General features: G+C 32.9%; 3 protein-coding genes across 6 annotated transcripts in view; 1 reads left to right on the top strand and 2 right to left on the bottom strand.

Annotated features, from left to right (window-relative positions):
- Window positions 1-763: 763 nt before the first annotated feature.
- On the bottom strand, window positions 764-4,434 carry LOC131663126 (uncharacterized). Its single transcript, XM_058933240.1, has 3 exons — window positions 4,224-4,434; window positions 3,965-4,048; window positions 764-3,886 (listed from the first exon to the last, which is right to left on the bottom strand). The coding sequence occupies exons 1-3, from the start codon at window positions 4,254-4,256 to the stop codon at window positions 3,674-3,676; spliced, it is 330 nt and encodes a 109-aa protein (XP_058789223.1). The 5' UTR covers window positions 4,257-4,434; the 3' UTR covers window positions 764-3,673.
- A 154-nt stretch (window positions 4,435-4,588) lies between these two features.
- On the top strand, window positions 4,589-10,028 carry LOC131663160 (tetratricopeptide repeat protein 5-like). 4 transcript variants are annotated; one of them, XM_058933339.1, is made up of 11 exons: window positions 4,589-4,644; window positions 4,712-4,883; window positions 5,017-5,148; window positions 5,220-5,570; window positions 5,660-5,902; window positions 6,036-6,089; window positions 6,160-6,345; window positions 6,423-6,595; window positions 6,686-6,830; window positions 6,905-7,030; window positions 9,800-10,028. In XM_058933339.1, exons 3-10 carry the CDS (start codon window positions 5,065-5,067, stop codon window positions 7,022-7,024), a joined length of 1,356 nt encoding a protein of 451 aa, XP_058789322.1. In that variant the 5' UTR covers window positions 4,589-4,644; window positions 4,712-4,883; window positions 5,017-5,064; the 3' UTR covers window positions 7,025-7,030; window positions 9,800-10,028. The 4 variants fall into 4 exon arrangements, with proteins under 4 accessions (XP_058789322.1, XP_058789324.1, XP_058789321.1 ...); XM_058933340.1 differs by having other exon boundaries at window positions 4,628-4,644; window positions 4,831-4,883; XM_058933341.1 differs by having other exon boundaries at window positions 4,603-4,883; window positions 5,021-5,148.
- A 520-nt stretch (window positions 10,029-10,548) lies between these two features.
- LOC131663118 (torso-like protein) overlaps window positions 10,549-24,372 on the bottom strand; it is a 32,045-nt gene continuing 18,221 nt past the window's right edge. Inside the window, exons 2-4 of the mRNA XM_058933224.1 lie at window positions 16,005-16,338; window positions 15,434-15,769; window positions 10,549-12,611 (exon numbers count right to left, since the gene is read on the bottom strand). Of these exons, the coding sequence (XP_058789207.1) occupies window positions 12,216-12,611; window positions 15,434-15,769; window positions 16,005-16,307 (1,035 nt within the window). The 5' untranslated portion in view covers window positions 16,308-16,338 and the 3' untranslated portion in view covers window positions 10,549-12,215. The remainder of the gene's footprint in view (window positions 12,612-15,433; window positions 15,770-16,004; window positions 16,339-24,372) is intronic.

Below are 24,372 nucleotides of genomic sequence, written 5' to 3'. Positions count from 1 at the left end.
TTGACATGATCTATTGCTAAAGACATAATGCTAACCCTCAGAGGCAAGAATAGCTAAATATTCTGTGCACAAACATTTTGAAGCTCTCTTTCAAGATATTTTTTATAATTTACTTAGGCATGCAATCATCCGTCCGTGTGAGACGACGCGAAAATTAAATACTAAAAAAATATGTTCGCGGCGCGTTTTTTTACACAGCTTTATTGATATTTTTTTTTTTGTAGTTTCTCGTAGTTATTATGTTATTTCATAAAAATATCTTTTATTAACATATTAGTAATTTAATAGTTATCGACAATCAAGGAAAATGTCAATCATTACTCATTATCATGTAAGTTCTAATTATGATGTAAATGTACTGAAAGTTATCTTTAATATCTTTTACATAACCATAATAACTAAATAACGAGATTAGAATGCAATTCTATATTTGTTTTCTAATTATTTGATATCAAAGTGGACGCCCTTTCTAAGATCATTTCCCGAATCGAAATTGCAGGGCTCCTAGTAAAAATGTCTTACATTATAAAAATTCTGATTGTTACGAATAGCAGAGAATGTCAATTTCCAAAGTGTTGTTTACTTCATAATTTAATCGATCATGTTTAATCACTTACTTAACACTAAAGTTTATTGGATCCAATAACTGGCTATTCTTATTTGCAACTATTATATTAATGGATGGAATCAAATCCCGCGGTACTTAAATTTGTTAAAATTTATTACGATTAGGTTGAAATAACATGTAAAATAATGTATTTTCGTAGATGTAACATTTATTGTATTCTGATGTAGTACAAGATACATATTTCATAGATGTACATATCGGTTACCTATATTTGTAATAAATATGCGAATATATATTTTAGAAATGATAGCAACTAAGCTTTATTAACTAAACTATTACAAAATGAAATGTACAATAAATGAACAGCCATAATTCTCAAACAGAAAATAGTTTAATACTCATAATTACTTTTTTACCCATACTTGCATAAAGATATATACCGAATAAAGAAAAGCTAGATTACTAGCATAATATTTTGTTCTCAATAAAACAAATGCTGAAAAATCCTTGTTGAACTTTTTAGAAAGAAATAGTAGAATAGAACTAAAGTTCTGCCTATTATTATCGAAATTATGAAATTGTTTTTTCTATAGTTTCAAATAAAATATTATTCAGTTTGCACGGCGATTCCCTATAAACACAGCGGTTTATGGTTGATCAACGCTTATTATAACATTGTTATATTCATTTTTTACATTACGCCAATTCAACTCGACATATAAATATTTTACGACATATTAATAAATCAAAACGTTTTCCTTATCCGCAAAATTCCGATGCCTGGCAATTATTGTGTGTTCACATAATAAGTCTGATCGTAGATATTTCAATTTGCGGATATATTCACGAAATTTAAGAAAAACTTTATAATATTTTGCAAGTATAGGTTTAATACAATGTATAGTAAAATGAACTTAAAAAAAGTATATATTTTGTTGTTCACTATTTCAGTTTTCTATAAATAATTGCTTTTTGCTTGTTTTGTGAAGCTTTGATATAGGCTATAGACATAAATTGTACTCACTTAAAACATCAGATTTTATGATTTTTTAGTTTTAATTCTTTATATTATTATTTGAAACTGGTTTTACTACCGCACATATAGCACAAATTAACCCACCAAGAAAAATGGCAAATGATATATATTTATTAAAAACTGTGCGTTTCACCTACATTAAAATTTTAAAAGATTGGTGGTTTAAAAGAACTTTAAAGTTTTGAAATATATTGAAATAAAAATAAAAATTAAAAGTCAGCAATGAATTTCATTGATAATGAATTTTATTAATACTGAGTTTTATTAATAAGCATACCAAATGTTGAATATAATTTTTGGAAGCTTTAATATTGAAATTTTCAAATTAGCTTAATAGTATTCACAAATGTCTTTTATAAAGGCCTTCATGAGATAATAACAATAAAAACCAGTTGATTTTGACACACATCAAATAATTTGTTATTATTGACAGTACTTATTTAATATTGTGCGTTAAACATCATTCATGTGTTTGTTTATGTGCAAAAACTGTTTACTAAAATGCCACAAACACGTTTACATATACGACATGTATAAAAACAGTGTACAATTAATATTTTTCAATGTTATAAATAGTACAAGTGTTATGATGTATTATAGGTATCAATAGCTAAAAAATTTTGGCACATATAAATGTGTTCCAGACCATTTTTCTCTTATTGAATACATGCAAAGACAATTTATCCTAAATATGATAATTTGATTCATCAACGTAGTACTTAATTGTATAATCTTTGTATAAGTGTCTTGAGATCAGAATAATTTGAATATGTAATGTTGCAACATTAAATTCAAATCAGTTGATTTGGAATTTCCAAAGATATAAATAATTTTTTTAAATAAGATAGTTTTCTCGATACTTCTTTTGTAAATGACTAAGAAAATAACTTTAGTTATATCTAAAAATTGACTTTTTATTGGTTAATTGATTAATCATTGACCAAACCTTTTGTAAATTTAAAAAATTTTTAACGAACAACTTTAAAACTATATATTCTAAATTTGCATAAAAATTTGTTTATGTTAAATATATCAGATAAAAATACTGTAAATTTTCTAACATCAGTAATATATAACTAGATTTTCTATACCTTTACTAAATTTATAATTTTGAACTTCCTTAAAATTTATCTATATACTTAATTCTTGCATGCAATTCTCATTTTAAAAATTCTATGAGTCTTGACTTACGGTTGTATTATTTAATCATAAACATGTATCAATAAGTATTATTTTTAGATGATGTTAATTGAAGCTAATTTTTATTTGCAAAAAATGTCAAGTATCAATTAAGTAAGAATTTTTCATTTTACATTTCCAAAAGTCACCAGATTAGTCTATTCAAGGTTGCAGAAATATTTAGTTTCCATATTATTAGTTAGATAATTAAAAGAAAAATTATTGAATCATTGATACTGATTTAAGTAATCCAAAATTAAAAATTTACTTTTTTTTTCTCAAAATTTTTAAATAAAACTTTCAACTTATGATATTCAAGTACATTGTTGATGGGTACAAATTCATAATACATAATTTCATTTTAATTTTTCTATCAAATCATGCAAATCATCTTTTTCTGTCATAGTTAAGACTCCGTCTTATATGGAGTTGTTAATTAAAGCAACATTTTACAAGCAAGTAAACCATTGCTGCTTGGAAGCATAACAAAATATGATGCTTAAGAAGCTAAGAGAATAACTTAGAAGCTATTAATTGAAATTATTTTGATTTAAATTAATAAAATTCTATCCATTTTTGCATTTGGCCCCGTGCACCAAATTAACATGCACATTTATTATTTTATTTGTCTTTAGATTTCTTATGTATTGTATTTTTTATGATTTAGAGCACTGATTAAAAAAGCATTTTGAAAGAAATATTAAATGCCAATTCGATAACATAAAATAAAAATTGTTGCTTTCTTACAATTATTTTGTGGGCCAAGATATATATACAATACATTATTTATTTAAGAATAACTATTGTAAATGAAATCAACTATTAAAAATTATAAAAATAAAACTTATTATGATAAATAATAAGATAATTGCAAATATTTAAAATTTCCTTTACTTTAAACGTGGCGTTGTCCTGTTATTTGTCCTGCCAACAATTTTGTTACGTAAGATGTTAAAGTGTCCATGGACTTGTAACAATTGAGCTTTGAGAGAATCTGTAAGTTGCTTCTGCAGTTGCTGAACTTCATGGATATCTTGGCGCAGAACTTCATATTCTTCTTTTACTTGTGTTACTGACCGCAGTAAACGAAGAACTGACACAGGCTATAATATATTGATTTCCAGTTAATATTTCAATATTATTCATATTTATTAAATAAACGTAACATAATAATTATATACCTCTGATTCTGTATCTTGAAATTCTTTCTCAAAAGCATCAATTTGCCATGATATCATGTCGAGTTTCCCATCAGCCTTCTGAACCTAAAAATATGATATTCTAATTTAAATAATTGCTATTATAAATGAAAGTATTGCAAACTATGTATACTATTTTTATTGAATTAAAAAATGATACGATCTTATAATAAGTTGTTATTATTATAAAACTGTTAATGTTTGGATGTGAAATAAAAAATTGGAGTAAAACTAAACTCACGCTTTGTTCCAAATTCATAATAGCAGATTCCATTGTATTTGAAGTTTTTGGGAATCCCAGCAAAAGAAATAATAGTTGATATTAAGGTGATAATAGTTGTAACAGTAAAATAGCTCTAAGAATCCTGAAAATAGGTCAACCGAAGCGAAACACAAACTGATGTTTTATTCCTCTACGAAGTACGAACCATCGATTTTCGCCTACGGTTAGACGCCGCTAGCGGGGCTTTTGAAATGATGTTTCATAGAATATCCTTTCGATGGCAGCACGTACGAGAGCCAATTTAGTCTGCTGAATATGACGTCACACAACGATCATTTGCTCTGTTTTCATGAAAGAAAAGGATAAGCCTTTCATTTTTTAATTGTTAAATTTGTTTCGTGTTTTTTGGATGTTTGTACCAAAAAGTTTTATTCGAAACGTATTTTCCTACTAATAACCCAATATTACATTAAAAAATATATGTTTATGCTGTATAATGTTTTTAGATAAAAATATGTGAAAATTCGCCCAAATCAGAGCCGAAAGGACGAAACTTATTTTATTCTGTTTGAGTTTGACAGATTTATAACCTAAAAAAAATTAAAAAAATAAATACATTTTCTAGATCTCTTCTAAAGCGTTGAAGACGAATGATATTCAATCCGATGTGTATAATCGGTTAATATTTTATTTATTTAATTGTTCGAAAAATATTTTAATACTTTAATAACATTTTGTTCAAAGTTTATTGAAATATGGAAGTATCTGTTTTTATAAAAAATTACAATAATAAATATTTATAATTTTTTAGAAAGCTGATGTTTTATTAACAGGCTAAAACAATTATGAAGATACAAGTATGTCTACTATTATTGATGATAAGATCGTTGCAGGAGCACAAGATCCAAATGTGGTTAAAGAGGATCCAATTGTTATACTGACAGTATGTTATTTCATTTATTATTCAAAAGACAATATATCTAAAATAATTTTCTTTATTACATCATTCTTTAGGAAAAAGTAAAATCCCTTTATTTTTTTCGGGATCATTACTTTGAAAACCATTCAATAGAAAATGCCATAAATAAACATATAGATGTTGAAAATGAAATGAAAAATACCTTAGCTAAATTTGATGAATGCAAAGGCTATGAAATTGATGGAGCAAGAGCCAAGTATTATTACCTAAAAGGAAAAACTTTCAATGTAGTTGATAAATTTACTCCTCAAGCAGAAGAACTGCTAAGTAAAGCTGTTAAACTTGAGCCAAAATTGATAGAAGCTTGGAATGAACTTGGTGAATGTTATTGGAAAAATGATGATATTCAACAAGCCAAAAATTGTTTTGTTGGAGCTTTGCCTCATGTAAGTTAATTTTTATTTTATAAATAATATTATTAGTAGTTCGTTGTATTTTTTATCAATTACTTTTAACTTGAAATATTTTTTGACAGGGAAAAAATAAAGTTTCTCTTAGAAATTTATCAATGGTACTAAGGCAAGAAGTCGCGTCTACAAAAGAGCAAAAGATAAAAAATATCCAGCAAGGTGTCGAATATGCAAGAGAGGCTGTTAGCTTGGATCCTTCTGATGGCATTTCATGGTCAATTTTAGGAAATGCTTATTTATCTTCCTTTTTTACTATAGCACAAAATCCTTCCATACTAAGATTATGTATGTCTGCTTACTTACAAGCGGTAAGTTACTTGTCGTATGCGAAGACAATAAATTAATTGACCGAATGATGCAATTAAATAATTTTTTCAATACTTCTTATTAACTATTGCTTTTATTTGTTTATATATTAACTTAAAATCTATTGTGTTGCAGGAAAAAGATGTCATTGCTAAAAGTAATCCTGATTTACATCACAATAAAGCTATGGTATATTAATTCTTCAAGTAATTTTATAATTTTATGTCTACATTTTGTTATATGTTAATTTTTTTCTTAGACTTTAAAATATCAAGAAGAATATAAATTAGCTTTAGAATCTTTTCATCAAGCTTCATTATTGGACCCTACTTGGGATACACCAAGGGATAAACAAAACGAACTATTAAAATATCTTAATAATGTTCAAACATCAATTAATACTAAAGGCAGTATTAAACCAAAAAAATTATTCCAAATGATTCAGGTAAATAAATATCAATAATTAATTCAGCTAATTGAATGATAAAAAATATTGATGTTATGCTTGGTATGTCAATGTAGAGTCTTAATCAAAAACATTTAGGACCCTACAAGGGTGGATCTTATACCTCGGGAGATAAGTGTGTAAAACTAGAGCTAGTCCACCTGAATGATTTAGTTCCTGGAATTAACTTGGAAAAAGTTGTTTTTGGTAAAGTTGTATGTTGGATCCAAGATTCTGATTCAGTGCCTTTGTAAGTAATTTTTAGATTAATTGTAGTGATTTTTTAGATTTAAATTTAAAAGAAATTTACATATATTAATCTATTATTTTCAAATCGTAGTGCTTTTTGCATGGTAGACGAAGATAAAACTTGTATGGCTGTGACTCTATATAATTTAGCGAAAGGAAAAGGAGTTACTGTTGGCGATTCAGTTGCGATTCCCGAACCATTTTTGACGAAGCATAATTTTTCATATTTAGATAATGTAACTTCTTTATAAATATTATTAGTACGCTAATGAAACCTAACAATATTTTGAATTCATGATTTTGATTTTAGAATTTCGAATTTAAATCAATACGAGTAGAAACACCAGTGGTTCTGATTGTAAATGGAAGGAAGTTAGGATTAGATCAACAAGCCAACGTGAAAATGTCAACTTTCAAAAAAAGCAACTAAAATTTGGTAAAGATCATCAATGATAATTCATAAAACTTTTATTCAAAGTTAACCGACACACGAAGGGAATATTTTTGTATCGTAAATTATTTCATTTTTCAAACCTAAACAATTAGCGTCGTCATTAGCTTTCTTACGTAAATGGAAGTACCATTTAATTAATTTAGGAAGTATACACATGGTCAACTATACGTTATAGTATGAAATTTAACAATGTAATTTTAAATTGTAAAATTCAAATAATGCACCTTATCCTCATACGCTTACCGTGATTGATTATTATACTAAAATGAAATTTACGTAATGAAACGTAGACCTCTAAAAAGGCAAGGTAGATTTCCGGATCAAGCGTGATATGAATCTTCCTTTCTCTTTATTTATACATAGTGTTTCATTAAGTAATATTTTTAATAAATTAGTCTTGTCATTAAATTTATATTTGAAAATTACACAAAATTATAAACTGGAATATACGGCTCTTGATTGTATCCATTCTATGTTATTACTCAAAATACTGATAAACCTATAGTTTTAATTAAGCGCGTGCAAAATACTCATCAGATAGACATCAATGTTGCACATAATATGTTATTTTATTGAAAAAAATATATTTATGTTCTCACTCTTTCATTATCGTGTTACTTGTTTCTGTAAGTTTAAGAAAAATTTTATATAGCATATTCTAGTTTTGAAAAAAAAACTATTTATACAGTATCAGGCCCTTACTTTACTTCTTACATATTTCTTATAAAAAGATTTTTTTAAGCTAAGATTTGGAATATAAGTTTTACATGCCCAAATTCAAACGAATTTCTAACGGCATCTATAAGTTTTCAAATATCTTCTCAAAAAGTCCACCCGTGTTAGAACCTAATATCTATGCTACACGCACGCGTACACACGCACGCACACTCTCATGTACTTAACACTATTATGATAGGTCTCTAACTTTCCATGTCTCTATCAAATCGATTGCTAAAGTATAACAAATAATTTACTCGAATTTTCCTGAAAGATTCTTTACAAGGAAATTGTAAAAAAATAATTTTTCATTAATCTAGTCTCTTATAAACCCTTTCATTATAAAAATACCAAGAATCGTCCAATCACGCTCCATATCCCGATCAGGTCGATTACTAAAGTACATATTGATATATCTACATCTCGAACTCACGTCTATTCAAGATGTTTATCGAAATTGTTATTTTTTGCTATTTTTATGCTGTAAGATATTTTAAATTCATTAAATTATTTAATAAAATAGTAGATCACTGTTACCGCTATCACCATAATCTATCGTATTAACTTTTACATGGATAATTGGGGCTTGATTTACCAGTGAAAAAATATCTTTAAGAAACCAGAGCATCATGGGAGACGGGACTAAATGTGAAAATGCTATATTACCGTTTGATCTGCTTTTCAATAAAATACCCTCGATAAACCTGGGGCATCGTGAGATATGAATAATCTGATCAAATAGTTTTATAAGGTACCGGTATGGCTTGTTATTATTTTTCTCCACGCTAATATTTTCAATGAACCGCCGAGAAGATATTAGAAGGGGTTCTGGGCCATCGTGTGACCAAAAGCTGAACGAAAGAATCACCAGTACCATTGAATCAAAGAATCAGACTTCTATGATAGTTCAAAAACTTGAAGTATTGGTAACTGAATTTTTCGAACTTGAGATTTTTATTAAAAAAATTTAAATACTTATAAAGTTTTATAATAGTCAAAAAAGAGAACGCCATCCTTGAATGCTTGAACAATTTTAATGCAAATAAAAGCTCTGTGTAAATAAGTCAAGTTGATCGATTTGGCGTTGAAAGCTCCAGCCAACTGGATCGTTTCTAAGCAAGAGCTATCCAACGACAGGTCAATCTGAAGAGCGATCCTCCGAATGCTCTGTACTAAGCGAAAGCTGCCACTCCCCCAACGATAGGTTGACTTCGAGTATTATCCCCCGAGAACCCATCTTAGATAGACCGATCTTCACAGCAGGTTCATTTCTAGATTGAACCCCGAGAACGATAGATTTATTTATAAATTAAACCGTAAAGGTAACCCTGAGTTAAAGGGGATATCTTTTCCTTGATTTCGGTTGTTTAGAAGTTTAAATTTAGAGTTCATTCTGTTGTAAAAGTTATTTTCGCTCAGTATAAGGGTTTAATCTAGAGATAAATCTTTCGTGGGGATAACTCTAGTTGAGCAGTGGGTTCTCGGATATCGTTAACCTTTCATGAAGGTAGTTCTTACTCTGTACAGAGTTGTTGGGAATTGCATTTGCAGTTGCCCTGTTACGGGAGTAGCTGTCGCTCAGCTGAAAATCTCGGGGTTTTAATATAGAGTTCAACTTATGACGAGGAAAGCCTTCGTTAGGGACAAAATTTTAGGAGTTCGAATCTAGAGCTTGACCTCTACGGTATGGAGTGCTTGAGGTTTTAATCCTAAAAATAAACGCTTATTATCGTTTATTTTAATCTTCGCCTCGCTTGGCTATAAACCTCACGACATAAGAATCTACTTTCTCGCACTAAGTAGGTAATATACTGTTAAAATGAGGATCCTATGCAAAAAGTAAAACACTTGGTTTTGTTGATCGAAGCTAATGTGTTCTGTTATCATAGGACATAATAATGAAAATTATTATCTTATGATGGAATAATTTAATAATTTAAAATGTACGGTTTTTGACTAGATAATAATTATTCAGCAATATTAAAGACTATGCGAGGAATATTTTCAAACATTATTCGATTTTTTTGATTGCAGATTACCTATTTACTGATTACAAGATTTCTCATGGGACTGCGTTAGGATTGTAGAACATACCGATTTATTATCAACGAAAAGATCATTTTTAACTCTGCTTTATGTGTCATTTATGCATACTGGCTAAAACAAGCTTAATACTGTAAAAATTTATTTTCTATAATTAAGATAAGAATATTTAAAATGAGTCTGTGTATTTATCTAAATAAACTAATAATCTAAACTATTCTCCAAAACTATCAATATATTTTATTTACATATTTCCAATTTTTTATTTCGAATTAATAATAAACGAATAAATAATTTTTTATTCATGTCTAAATAAAAATATGGAAAATCAATATTCCTCTAAACTCTTGAATAAATTAATTCGGTGAGTAAATATAATGCAGAAATGTTGGTTCGGCTGATATTTGACATTTTTTTAAAAACAAAGAGAAACCTACAATGTATGTTCGTAATCAGAAATTGAGTATAAAATTAAAAACAAAAATGATAAACATGTATCACTTGGAATGGTATTACGTTAAGGCTTTGCGAACAAACAGCTACAAAGACACAGCAGTTACAAAAGCAAAGATAAAACAGATCTGGAGAAAGAAGCAGCGGTAATAATGGAAGTATGAAATCTTAGTGGAATGAACAATGCATTATGTTATACCAATCCTCTAATCAGTTTTAACGCTAAATTAAATACTTTTATGGAAAAAATGTTTTTATATATTTAAAGGAATAATTGATTGAAAAGATTTATTTATTGCTTCCACATGATGATGTATGTTTACAGTGTTTGTAAATTTGCTATATAATCACAATTATTTTTATAATAAATGTATAACTTTCTACATACTTTTTTGATAAATATATCAAAATTAACCAAATGGTAAAAATATGAGGACGAGCTTTGGAATAATTATTTTCAAAAATTGCACCGACAATCTTATTATATATCGGGCATATATATGACCGACGTTGAGACTTAATTTTTACACGCTAGAGCGCGAACCTCCACTGATTTCAGGCTCGCGTAGGAGCGCTAACGTTAAATCTTGATTTTCGCATGTGTGCCGTAAAATATCGAACGATACTAGAAGTGATTTCAGCTCCGCGTCCCTTTTTCATCCACGCTTTGCGCTTTGCTGAAAGCATCCACGTCAGGATGAAATCACTCGAAGACTCTTTAGTAACGTCATATTATACAATTGAGCCTTACAAAAAAGTTTAATTTAAGTTACCATATTGGTTCAATATTGTTATAAATATTAAAAAATTATTTTAAAAAGCGTATAAATAATCTATACAAGTATCGACGTAATTCGACGCTATAACAATATTTTAACATAAATTACTTAAGAGTATCTAAAAAAATATATATATATATAAATATATAACTATAAAATTGACTTGAGAAATTTCAAAAATACAGACACTGAAAATTAAATAAAAAATCTTCGTTTCATCATCACTTTCCTCAACTTTCCTTTGTCAAAATGTTATCATGGTCTGCAGATTTATCTTTCGAACTAAATTACTCGTCATTGCAAAAAGAATAAACTAAAAAAGTGTTATCTGCCTAAAGCAATTTCCCGATGTTTGAGTTGACTGGCACTATATATTTGAGAATCCTAGGTAATATTACACTGCTCTCTCGCACACGTTCTTGCAAGCCTGTAATTCAGTATAATAGATACGACGCATAAGCGCGCAGCTAGTAAATTGCATGGAAAAATCCCGAATTCTAAAAAAAATTTGAAACAGTATCGTAAGGAAAAGTCGGAGATGTTCCTTGATTGTGCGCTTGAAATGCGGTGTACTCGAAAATACTCGTTGCAGGATCGTCGAATCTCCGTGTTGGAGACTCGCCGATATTCAAAATAAAGGAGGATAAAAGAGGCATCGGCAAGACGAATTCGCAGCGAAGGAGAAAAGGTGGATAGAAAAATGTGAATTGACTATAATAAGGATGAGACAATAAATAGCTAAGAGTAAGGATACAGCAGAGCAGCAGTTAATAATGTTGGTCGTATATAGCTGGTCGCAGCGGAGTGAGAGAGCGATTGCGGAGTGAAATGTGCTGATCCATGTAATAGCAATCGTCCCATGCACGCGCGCGTGTATTCAGTCGGTTCTCGAGAGCGAGTTGAGCTAAGCGCAGAGAGTGAGAGGGAGATCAAATGGTCAATTGCTTATCGAGCGCCGCGCGCACACATTGAGGCAGGTAGTCGGCCGAGCAGCGGGTACACGAGCAGACCGCGAGACTCGTGCTCGGCCATTGCTGGATAATGGCGACGTGCTACTAAACTAATGTCCGCGAGGCTGGGGATCGGACGCGGACGGGCAAGGGGGGACAGGGACGCTGTTCGCTCGCGCGCGCCTAGAGTTGCTTTGGTCCTGCAGCAGCCGGTCGCCAGTTGGATCACATGTTCACCTCCCACAGCTTGAAATAGTTGTCGATCACCTCGAGGAACCACTTTTGGCGCTCGGGCTCGCGGAACAACGGCGCCAGGGTGCGCAGATGCAGCTGCAGCAGCGCCTCGTTGCCGAGCAGCGAGTCTAGCTGACGAAGCAGAGCCGCGTCGCCGTGGAGCTTCAGCAGACTGGCGTAGGTGAATATGTAGTACTGGACTCGCAGCTGCTCGACCGCCCAGGCCTCCACCGAGCGATTGCCCGAGGCCGACTGTATGGCACCCATGTGCTCCGCGTACCACGGCGAGAAGTAGTTGCTCAGCTCCAGGCTCGACAGGTCGGCCACTCCGCGAGTCTTCAGTCGTTCCTTTATGCGCTGGTACACCTGTGGACTGTACACGAACACCTGCAACAAACGACCAATCGTCCATTGACGACCTTTATCTGTCATCTTTCGCGCCGACTGCAGACTGCAGTCTTTTGGGAAAAATACTAATCGAGTCTTTCCGCTTGAGCAAGTACCTGCGGCGCGAGAAACGTCTCCCTGCGCTTTTCCGCCGGATCCCACGGTGTTTCGAGAGAGGAGAGAGAGAGAGAGAGAGAGAGAGAGAGAGAGAGAGAGAGAGAGAGAAAATTGTGCAACTGCATTTTTAAACTTTTTACAACGACGAGTTTTCAAAAGCCCTTGAATATAATACATACGTCTCTTGCTCGGGAAAGATTTCCTCATCTTGTAGTTAGTGCGGACTAACACTATTTTAAAGTTTCGATGTAATTTCGACAGTTTTCTCCATTACATGGAATATTGTTACTTGAGCAAATCAGCTTTATTTTAAGAGCCACGTGATTCAGCCGAATTGGATGTAGGTACGAGGATTTTTTCGTTTGATGTGCTTCCTGCTAAAGTTTCGCGAAGAATAGCACAGTTTTTTTATGGACAATTAAACAACTACAAAAAAGTTCTTATTTCGAGGGTACAGCCAATCTGAGACCCTTTCTCTTTTGATTATTTATAATTATGAGGCAGTCTCTTCTTCAAAGCAATAACAAGATCTAGTCAATTTTGCATAATTCTCACAGCTCCTTAGTTGGAAAAATCGGATTCGCTACGTACGTTTTTGAAAAATGAATTCTCTTTATTAAAGAACTGTTGCCAAATAAATATTTTCTGCAGCGATAATAAAACTTCTTGGCAGACAATTTATTAATTACCTTTTTATGCGTTGGAATGCTGCTTCACAATTTAATTCATGATTCATTACGTCTTTACTGGAGAGAAGTTCAGGAATTGAGTAACAATCGATTATTTATGCAATTGCGCTTGTATCGTCGATCGCTAGAGAAGATACTTTTTAAAACAACTTACAAGTTTCAAGTAGATTTTTGTAGCGATTGCACGTACAAGTTGGCAATGTAAAGACCGTAATGCACTGTCAGAGCCTCGGATTCATAATTAACTTTTCGAGTACAATAGCTGAATTATCATTTTTAAATCATAATTCACTTTGATGATTTGAAAGTTTGAATGAAAAGACATATAGTCTTTACTTGATAAAATATAAATTTCAGTGAATCACTTTGATGGCAAAAATGGAAATATTATCTTGAAATGAGTCGCGCACACACACACACGGCTATTCGAAATTATCAAACAGGAAGCTCGCGGCTCGCAATTTGACGTTGTTACGTTGAACACACTACAGCATAATGAGTAAGTGTTAAAATTATCATGCTTCACTTCAATGTACAAGGTTAGACCCAGGCAATTAAATCTTGACTCTGACAAATGACGTAAAACTCATTTTCCATTTCCAAGAGCATCCATGAAAAGAATAGTCTTTACTTTACTGAGATTGCTTTCTAAAGGATTGTGAAAATATTATCTGAAAGTGGTGAAATAACGAGCTGATATCTACAAATTTTTACTAAAACATTCTTAGTTCGGTAAATTCAGTTAAAGCTTTATCCATATTGAAGACGTTTTGATCTCTCGCGTCTTTTCGCTGTGCACAGTATTTCGGAGCAAAGCTGTTATACAACTTTCAGGTCGCTTACTTAAAAAGCGGTGATGCAAACTATCACTGTAAGCCAAGTATACCAAGTGATAGCACATTACCTTGCATGTTTATGTAGCAGCGCCTCAAGATGCCCACATGCACCTTAGTTTGTGAACTTTCCATGATTTTTATGTAATATGCAATTAATTTTACAAAAAAGCTGACTTTTATGGCATTCAGTTTTGAAAAGAAAATAAAGTATGTCTGCAAGTCGTTAACTCGAAGAAAATATTTAAGCGACCGCAATAGAAAGTGTCAATATTATACACGTTTAGTCGAACGCTTAATCAATTGAAAACACGAGATCGCTCTTTGGATAATCGTACGGTAATGATGACGTATCCTAGATGTACTGTATTTGCGGCCTTTGTGTTTCGAGCAAAAAATTAATAGCTGTCGGTCCGGAAATAACTGTTCAAGGTATCGTGCTATAAAGTGTATTATAGCTGGAGATGCATGGATACCGAGAGGTTTAAGCGATCTAAGGTTTCGTAGGCGTTCATCCATGTACAATAAATTTACACGAGTGAATATACACCACAATATATAGTGAATTGGCCCCACGAGACTTTTATACGCGCAATATCATCGAATAAAATCAAACATTTATGTATGCACAATAATGTGTTAACGGTCAGATTTAAAAAGGAAACCCTCAACATTGCGCGTTGAATTCGAGTCTGGTCTATCCGCCGGGATTCATCTAAAACAAATATATCCGGCGAAACGTCGCGTTTCCAGAAAATCTGGATTCATCAGACGTATATCAACTTCCCGATCAATATTCGACTGGATTCAAAGAATAATACGAATAAAACTTTGATTTTAATCAAGTGACGTTAATGTAGTAGACAAGTGATATAACGATATACGCGACTATTATTTCGCTGCGGATGTCGAGCGAGTGTCGAATAACAAGCCAAGTGAGTTGTCGGTGTCGCAAAAGGCATTCTGTCTAAAACGATTAAGCGTATGCGTGAACGAGTGCAATTTTCGGACTTGACTATGCGCGTTCGACGAGGGCTTCATCGCGGAATCGGGAGAAACTCGAGGCTTTATAGTAACAGCTGGTGTGATCGAATTCCCGCTATAGAGCCAATGTGATTAGCCTTTGGCACGCGCTATATGCGCCGAAATGTATGCGGTGGAGATACATAACAGGAATATATACCTGGTAGAGCGAATTGCCGGTGACGTAGCTGGCGATGTAGTGGGAGCCGAAGTTCTTGATGAATCGAATGACACTAGCGGTGTCACCGATGGTGACGTTGTCAGCCTCGCGAGCGACTGCCTCGTCGAGGAGCAGCGAGTCGATGCTCTGCACGGGCGCCTGCAGCCTCTTGGCCTCGCGGAAGCGCGCCACTCGCACCAGCACGTAGCAGTGGTCGCCGGTGATGAAGGACGAGTTGATGCCCAGGTGCCTGGCTATCGCCGCTCGCGACCAGCTGCCCGTGAACGCTCGCCACGGACGCTGCAGGCCCTCGAACGTGAAGTCCCGGAAGTAGCCCTGCCGACAAGCACAAGCTCTGAGGCCTCTCGCAAGCTTCCGTACCGCGCGTATCGCGCGTATCGCGCGAGCGCACAATATTCCAGAGCAATCGACGACGGACGCGCACTTGCACTCTTCGCGCCGGCTCAGGCATTTCTCGCGTTTGTGCGCTGAATGATTCATCGGAAGCTTTCGGCCGAGCGAGCTAAGCTAGCCGCGCTCGCGGATCGTGACAAAGCCGCGGTACACCAACCTGCAAAAGTTGCCTGACGTTGTCGCAGAACTCCATGTGGAAGTCTCCGTCGAATATGACGGTGGCCTTACCCAGCTTGTTGGGCGCCGGCTGGGGGTTGCGAAAGACGTCGAGGGTCGGCTCGCGGAAGATCCAGGTATCGCTGTCGTTCCTGGGCACCACCCTCATGCTGATGCTGAGGTAGCCGTAACGACTGAACACGTTCACTGCGCCGCCGAGCCTTGGCTTCTGCTGCTCGGACAATCGCAGCCGCACCACCAGTACCAGCACCACCAGTACCAGCTGCGTCCTTCCCTTCCACATGCTCCCGCCACCTCTTTTACCTCGATCGCACCTGCAATCATCGTAATGCCATGTATCTACTGGTGTCTTAACTTTCTCTCTCTCTCTTTCTCTCACTCCCTCTCTATCTTTATATATATATATATAGGTACAGCAGAGAGCAGTCGTTCGGGTACCCATGCCGTTCATTTTTTCGAAGCAATACGGCGCTCTGCTCAATTTGTCTCGTCGCTTCTCTCATTTTTCGCAGCGAAAATGTTTTGAAAGCTCCTCCGTGCCCTACTTTTCACCCTATTCTTAACTTTCCTCATTTTTAAGCTGCTGCTTTTCTGTTCTGTTTTAACGCGCTTTTCGTTATTGCGACTCGCGCTAATTGGCCAATCGCCGTCGGTATCTATTGTCGCAGCTCCGGCCGTGATATTTTTATTTTGTCACAGCGTGTTAGAGGTGTATATAGAAAATTGCTCGCTGGAGAAAAGCCAAGAAAGGCGCTTATTTGTTTTTTCTCACGTGCTAGTAAAGTGCTTGCGTAATCAGCAATGAGAAAGAGCGCGACGCGCATTTAACCAAAACTATCGGCCTGTGAACATCGTTGTTCCGAAGCTGTTATGCCGTGGAAAGATTGAATATACAACAAGTTTACTTTGGAAGTACTTTGTCAATTTTTAATTGTCAGTTGATCGAAAAGTACTTGCTAAAATTCGACGAGAAACTTGAGCAAAAAGCATCGTGCTCAAGTATGCGAGTGATTATGACTACAGGCATGGTTAGGTAAAATTATTCATTGCCTTCTCGTGTACTTTCAGTGCCGTCAACTAAATAGTAATTGTTGTTTGTACTTTAAACAGGCCACTTGTTCGAGAATCATTCAAGCGTTGTGCATACTAGCATTATAAGCAGAGTAAAAATTATGCAAGACAAACAACGAGCGACGGCAGATAATTGATATTAAAATGCAAATTTAATACTTGCAGCTGTGGCAAAGAAGCCTGTAAATTTGATTAGCTTGCGGATGGTCAAATAGGCGAAATACCTTTCGCGCAATGAAATGTAATCTGCATTAAACTATTTGCTGAGAGAAAAGATTGGGGCGAGAGATTTGGTCCGAAATGCCTGCAGGCGAGGAAGAAGTGAGGAAAGCGAGGCCAAACCGGCGTGGCTCTCTTTTTCTCTCTCTCTCTCTCGCGCGCGCGCTAGCATAATATTCCGTGCGGGCGCGTGAGTGAACTCGCGAAATCTCGGCAGTCTCTCTCTCGCTCGCATAAGTGCATGTATAGCTATGGTATAGATAGCAATACGCTCGCTGCAGCAGCACGACTTTCCTTTATATTGTGTCGGCTGCACTTTATGTAGGTCTAGGTGTGTCGCCAACAGCCAGTGTCGTTACACTGGCATGACCATCGAGTCGCCGGCATGGCCTTGCGAACCAGCCCCCACTCTAAGCGCACCTACATGTATACCTGTCCGTCGTTCAATGCCACTTGGCCGTTACTTCTTCTTATCGCGTCCCCGATATCTCTCGCTCTTTCGCGCCTTGCGACTTTGATCGAACGAAAGGGGCCGGAATACGTGAATTCGATTCACCTGCAAATTTACGCTTTTGCCTCCGACAGACTGCAGCCTACTAGCTTAACTCTCTTATTTTCCTCGTCGCACTCCCCGCATCACGAGATTTCATTGCGTTTGTTTTGCCGTCATTATTGTATTTCGCAACGCCACTTTTTCGCAACTTTGACTTGGCTTTTTATTAGTCGCAGTAAATTGCCAGGCTTACTCACCCGCCAGAGATAACATCTTTATGCAATGAATTCGCATTTATACAGGCTCAAATACACCTCTCGCCTGCTTCAAAATCACTTAGACTTTCATTTTCGGCTACGAATAACCATATTAAAACTCCAACGAAAATTGAGTCGTGCCTAACTTACTACGACTACACGCGCGCCCTATCAATTGCTACCATTTGATTAATCGTGTTTTCATCTCTCTGCTTGGCGATTTGTTGGACGTTAAATAACCTGCGTTACGTGAAAACCATCAGAGCATATTCATCGTCACAAAATTCTTACTTTCCAATCATCAATTACCGTCAATTATTAGTCAAAATAAATCCTGAAATTCAATCGAACAATATTTTTAAACAATAATTAATTTTTTTTACGAACAAAAGACAATGGCGCAGACATCCGAATCTATAAGTATATTTTTGTGGCCATACCAGTTTGCTTTTGGATCCGGAAAAGAAGGTTACACAAGTCGCAGAGTCTTTATAAGTATCTCGCGTGCATTCGTCGCGAACCCCTCTTGAAAGAATAAATTTAAAGAAAAAAAAATGTCGATTTACCAGCGATGTAAGTTGTGATTTATAGATTGATGAAAAATTGAAACATTAAATTTCAACTTATTTATTTGCGTCTTATTGCTTGAGCTGTCGCAAATGATCTGATCTCTGCGCTGCTCGTATCTTTTATTTTTTTAACGCGCTCATTATTTAACAATAAGACAAAAGAATTAATCAAATATCGAATGTACTTGACATAATATTAAACCTCTACAACTCCTACAAATTCATCGATTGCAGAGCTTAATAGTTCGCATTTCGCGGTAAGCGATGTAGTTCATATCAATATTATATTTCGTATTAATATTATATTTAGCTATTACTTGGTATCATTAACGCAAAAGTCAGTAAATTAGAAGATTACTGTTGCCTAGTTATTTATTAATAAGTAGTCCATAAAACAGTCATCTACAAATAGAATCGAGATTGTCAACTTTTTATTACTTTATTAAGAATCTTAAATATATTTTGAAAGTGTTATTCAGATGGCAAACTTGTGGAAATGAAAATGCTTTCCTTATTTTATAATAATATTCAATATTATCGTACAACCAGACGATATTTTTTAGTAAGTATAGTGCAGATTCTTTTGCTTGTCCTTTGTTACATACAAAAACGTAGCTTAGTTGAATGAAAGCTTACACGGCACCGTGTTAAATCATGAAATTTAGTGTACGTAACAAATGTTTTATTGTAATTTTATTCAATGTATAATGATATCTTCTGCAATATTATGAGCAAATTTAGTATTCATTCCTTGGACACTATAGTCAAGGACCCTTCTTAAGAAGATTCAATTTGGAAGTTAAAATCCGCTTGTGTAATATGTGGTCACTTACAGGTACATGTCACATCTTTGAATTGGTCAAAATAGATGATTATCTTGCAATGAAAATAGTTTATACATTAATCTTGAAATTGGCATGAATTTTTAACAGTGTTATCAAAGAATAGCTTATGTCCACGGCAAAATCACATGTGTAAAATTACACACGTCGTGTTATGTGTTGCTCCCATTTGAAATACATTAACTTTGAAATAGTACACTTGGATTCACGTAAAATTGGTGATAATCCACTTATAATCCTCTTTAATCCTCTTCTTTAATAAAAGGAGAACCTGACAAAGTGAAGCCAATTTATTCGTGATCCGATTGGCTGAGAGATAGTCACGTGATCAGCTGTTGTGCGATATTATATAGATATTGTGTACACTCATGAAAGATTACTGCACATTTTTGTAGATGATTAAATGTTCGAAAAATGTATCAGTATAACTGAAACGAATTTAATATGAATTGATTGATTTAATCATACTAACCTGAAAATATAAACCAACTGATACCTCGATTGAGAAATTAATTGAATTTTGCTCAGTGCGAAATTTTAGTTTTGAATATACAAAATAGGCAATAAAAAATATAAATCAATAGATTATTAAGATCAAATATTGTACAGAGCTTTCGGTTTTATTAAGTTGCTTAAAATATTAGACTTTTTTTTTTAAATGCACTAATTACAACCATGATGTTGTAATTAGTGCATTGTATCCAAATAAGTTATTCACACCGTAAACGATATAATTATAAGAAACTATAATATTTTTAGAATTTATGTTACACTTTTTAATGTGTTTTTTAAACTTTTGAGTGATGATTTTTCAACACACAGCTTCGGATAATAAAAAATTAAAACTTGAAACTTCATTGATAAAATTTTTAAATTATGAGTATCAACGTAACTGAATATTTATTTTCTAATAAATAATATCGTCGGCTATATCTTATGTCAAATCAAGGGAATATTTAAAGCATATTGAATTTATAATTTAAGCAATAAAAGTTTTGATCAATATTCATGCCTTAAAATGGATGCGAAAGAAAAACGAAAAAGATGAGCAAGCGTGCTAGGCGTCGCTAGTTTATTTAAATAGTAGCAACATATATAACGTGTACACTTTTGTACGCTGGTTCTGTCGTGGTCAAATCCTTTTGATAACATTTTTTTTATCTGAAAGCATTCAAAAGTTATCGGCAACAGTATTCCATCAAATAACAAGCCAATTATCTACAAAAGCATTTTATTGTCGATTTCATTGACAATTTTGAAAATTGCAGGGTATTTAAACGTTCCAACTCTTTTCAATAAACTTTTTTTTCTATTGAAAAGATTTTATGTCAAATTTTATTTGTTACTATTTAAAAACATCCATATTGCTTAACTTACAAGCTGTTTTGTTTAAAATTCATTATTTGAAATTGAAATGGCTAAAATTCTTGAATATATATTGATGTCGATGAAGCTCGTAAATGTAAAATCGAGTATTGTATCGAATGACTGTAGCTTCCTATTTATATTGTTATGTATAAATGGACTTGACATTTAAATTGGGAACGTATTTGTAAAAAAGTATAAATTTCAATTTTCATCATGTTATTGTACTTGTCTACGTTATTATCAAGCTATGTGATCTGGTCGATTCGCTATAGTCATTCTCAAAAATTCATTTTATAGTATAAATAAGACGGCAGATCATTTTTGTTAAATTTACATTTTATTTCCATGGCGCGAAAATTAAAAATCAATTTATAGTCGAGTACCGTGAAACACCAAAATAACGAGTGACGATATTATTCATAGAAAATTCCATAAACAATAAAAATAATGCAGTTTTGAAAATTTTAATTATAGCGGGAGATCCTGTCAAAACGGGGTAGCCCCTAAATTTTATTTTTTGAAATTCTTTCGCGTCACCGGACCAATAGCCTCTTACAAGTCATGGAGACTATATACTAGTATTTTTCAACGGTGTAATATTGTAATTCCGACTGTTTGCACAGAAACTCAGTCGGTATTATAAGTCAAACAAGGATCATCATCATTTTAACTATATTTTTTGCAATTTCGACGTTTTTTTAACCCCAAGCTTAAATAGTATAAAAATTAATATCGATAAAATCTAATCATTCCGTCTTTTAGTATTTCTATCAACTCTACTCACTTTAATATCAAAAGTTTGAAGATATCATTTTTAGGTAAAGTAGGTTAGGGCAAAATAGGGTACCTTTTCATGAATATTGTTTCAATCTCGTTTCAAATTAATTAAATATATAAATTAATATACATTGGCTGTAATTTTGAACCTGTTTTTTAATAATTGAATAGGGAATAATTACGTCACTAAGTTACGAGAAATATCCGCAAATTGGCGTTAGCATTCGTAAAAAGAGTCATAGCTCCAAAGCGGTTTCTAATTTTTTTATATTAATTTCGATTATGATACCTATTAACAAGTTTTAATAAGCTTTTATGGATATACAATCATGTCTGCTAATTGATAAAGAGATAATTTTCTTCAAAATTATTGAAAATCAAAAGTTATGTTAACTTAATCTAAGCTCAGTTACAAGTAGTTTATACAACGCTTATTCTGCTTGTCTTAATTACTGTTACTATTAATTTATAATCAAAGTGAAATTGAATTTTTTGAAATAACACTGAATTTGAAAAACAAACAGTATTTTATTTTTGATAAATGCGTACAATTATTATTGGCGTAATCTATTTTTCTCATAATTTAAATGACAATTTGAATTAAGAACATCTTATTCTTAGCACTCTCCATTTTTTTAAACAAAAAATTTTTTATATCCAATTTTAGAGCCAACCCGTTGTGAAAACAATAATAATCAAACAATCATCTCAGGTTACACACGTGTGTTTCGTTGGTGAATATCCAACCTCATCAGATCTTTATTAAAAAACAAAACGAGAAAATGGTTACAATAACAGATATAAACCAAAAAACAAATAATAATCACGCTAAAAAAAAACATTTACCTCAATTCGCAAGTCACAATCAAATTAAAAATCACAATAAAGTCAAAAATACACTGTCAAAATCATCCTATAACATTCGTTCGAATATTCAAAATTCAAATCGGACAACGACTAAGAAATACTGCAAATCAAAACAGTGTCTGTTGCCTTTTATACCAAAACAGATCACACAATCAGATGTATCCCCTCTCTTAAGCCATGAAAACAGTACATTAATCATCATTGTACATCAAAACAAACTTTAAAAATTTATTATAAATAAATGTGAGATCAGTCAGCTAAAACATCAAATAAACCTTTATATTGTTTACTCAGTAAACTAGTGTCTTCTTGTCTATTTATAGTGTTATAAGACAAATTAATATATATCATTTCCGAAATTAATCTCTTATAATAATTAGACTCTCTATCTAAAATTATTGTGTTGTCCCAGTCAAACGAGTGTGTAGGATAATTTTTTAAATGCATAGGAACAGGAATAGATTTATCTAAAGGTGTCTTCCTATGTTCCTCTATGCGTTTTTTTAAACTTCTCTTAGTTTGACCAATATATACAGACGGGCAACTATCACAACAAAATTTGTATACTACATTTGTCTCATTCCACTTTTCTGTTACATCTTTACCCAGTTTTATTATATTGTCCAGCTTATGATTAATTAATGGTAAACAATGAACATTAAATTTTCTTAAACTATGGTTGCATAAGTTAAAAAATTTTTTGTGAAAAGGCAACGTTAAAACCATCGATTTAATATTCGTATTTTTTCTATCATCTTGAGTAGCAATACTATTCCAAAATCTATGTTTACGAATGCGATCTAATATACATGTTTTAACAAATTTTTTCGGGTAATCATTATTTTTTAAAATGCTCTCAACAATTTTTATATTATCTTTATGAAAGGTTGCATCAGATAGTAATAAAGATCTATCAATCAGATTATATACAATGTTTCTTTTTTGCTGAGTTGTATGGTTAGAATAAAAATTCAAAATTCTGCCTGAACAAGTCGGTTTTTGGTACCAATTAGTGACAATTTTACCATTTTTGATTATTAACGAAATGTCTAAAAAAGTTATACTATTATTACATTGAATATCGTGTGTGAAATTCAAATGATTATTATAATTATTAAAAATGTCCAAAACCAATTGTAAATTATCCCTTTTTATACATAAAATAGTGTCATCTACATATCTAAAATAAAAAAGCGGTGAACAATTATATTTTTCTCGCAAAACATTTAAACAATCTGTCTCCAAATCATCCATAACTAAATCAGCAAACAATGGTGATATTGGAGAACCCATCGGTGTACCAAAAATCTGTTTGTAAATTATTCCATCAAACTGGAAAAAAGTATTATCAAACAAAAACTTTACCGTATTTGATAGATCTTTATTACTATCTGATGCAACCTTTCATAAAGATAATATAAAAATTGTTGAGAGCATTTTAAAAAATAATGATTACCCGAAAAAATTTGTTAAAACATGTATATTAGATCGCATTCGTAAACATAGATTTTGGAATAGTATTGCTACTCAAGATGATAGAAAAAATACGAATATTAAATCGATGGTTTTAACGTTGCCTTTTCACAAAAAATTTTTTAACTTATGCAACCATAGTTTAAGAAAATTTAATGTTCATTGTTTACCATTAATTAATCATAAGCTGGACAATATAATAAAACTGGGTAAAGATGTAACAGAAAAGTGGAATGAGACAAATGTAGTATACAAATTTTGTTGTGATAGTTGCCCGTCTGTATATATTGGTCAAACTAAGAGAAGTTTAAAAAAACGCATAGAGGAACATAGGAAGACACCTTTAGATAAATCTCTTCCTATTCCTATGCATTTAAAAAATTATCCTACACACTCGTTTGACTGGGACAAC

This window comes from Phymastichus coffea, unplaced genomic scaffold, assembly GCF_024137745.1.
Source record: "Phymastichus coffea isolate CEN01 unplaced genomic scaffold, Cenicafe_Pcof_1.1 PCOF00031, whole genome shotgun sequence".
Classification (NCBI taxonomy): domain Eukaryota; kingdom Metazoa; phylum Arthropoda; class Insecta; order Hymenoptera; family Eulophidae; genus Phymastichus; species Phymastichus coffea.
This window is presented reverse-complemented; position numbering and strand designations above follow the sequence as displayed.

Coding starts and splice junctions, on each gene's coding strand:
- LOC131663126 (XM_058933240.1), bottom strand. CDS start 4,256: ATGGAATCTGCTATTATGAATTTGGAACAAAGC. Junction 4,049..4,223: donor TTATGAATTTGGAACAAAGC/GTGAGTTTAGTT, acceptor TCATATTTTTAG/GTTCAGAAGGCTGATGGGAA. Junction 3,887..3,964: donor TTCAAGATACAGAATCAGAG/GTATATAATTAT, acceptor AATATATTATAG/CCTGTGTCAGTTCTTCGTTT.
- LOC131663160 (XM_058933339.1), top strand. CDS start 5,065: ATGTCTACTATTATTGATGATAAGATCGTTGCAGGAGCACAAGATCCA. Junction 5,571..5,659: donor TTGTTGGAGCTTTGCCTCAT/GTAAGTTAATTT, acceptor ATTTTTTGACAG/GGAAAAAATAAAGTTTCTCT. Junction 6,090..6,159: donor TACATCACAATAAAGCTATG/GTATATTAATTC, acceptor TTTTTTTCTTAG/ACTTTAAAATATCAAGAAGA.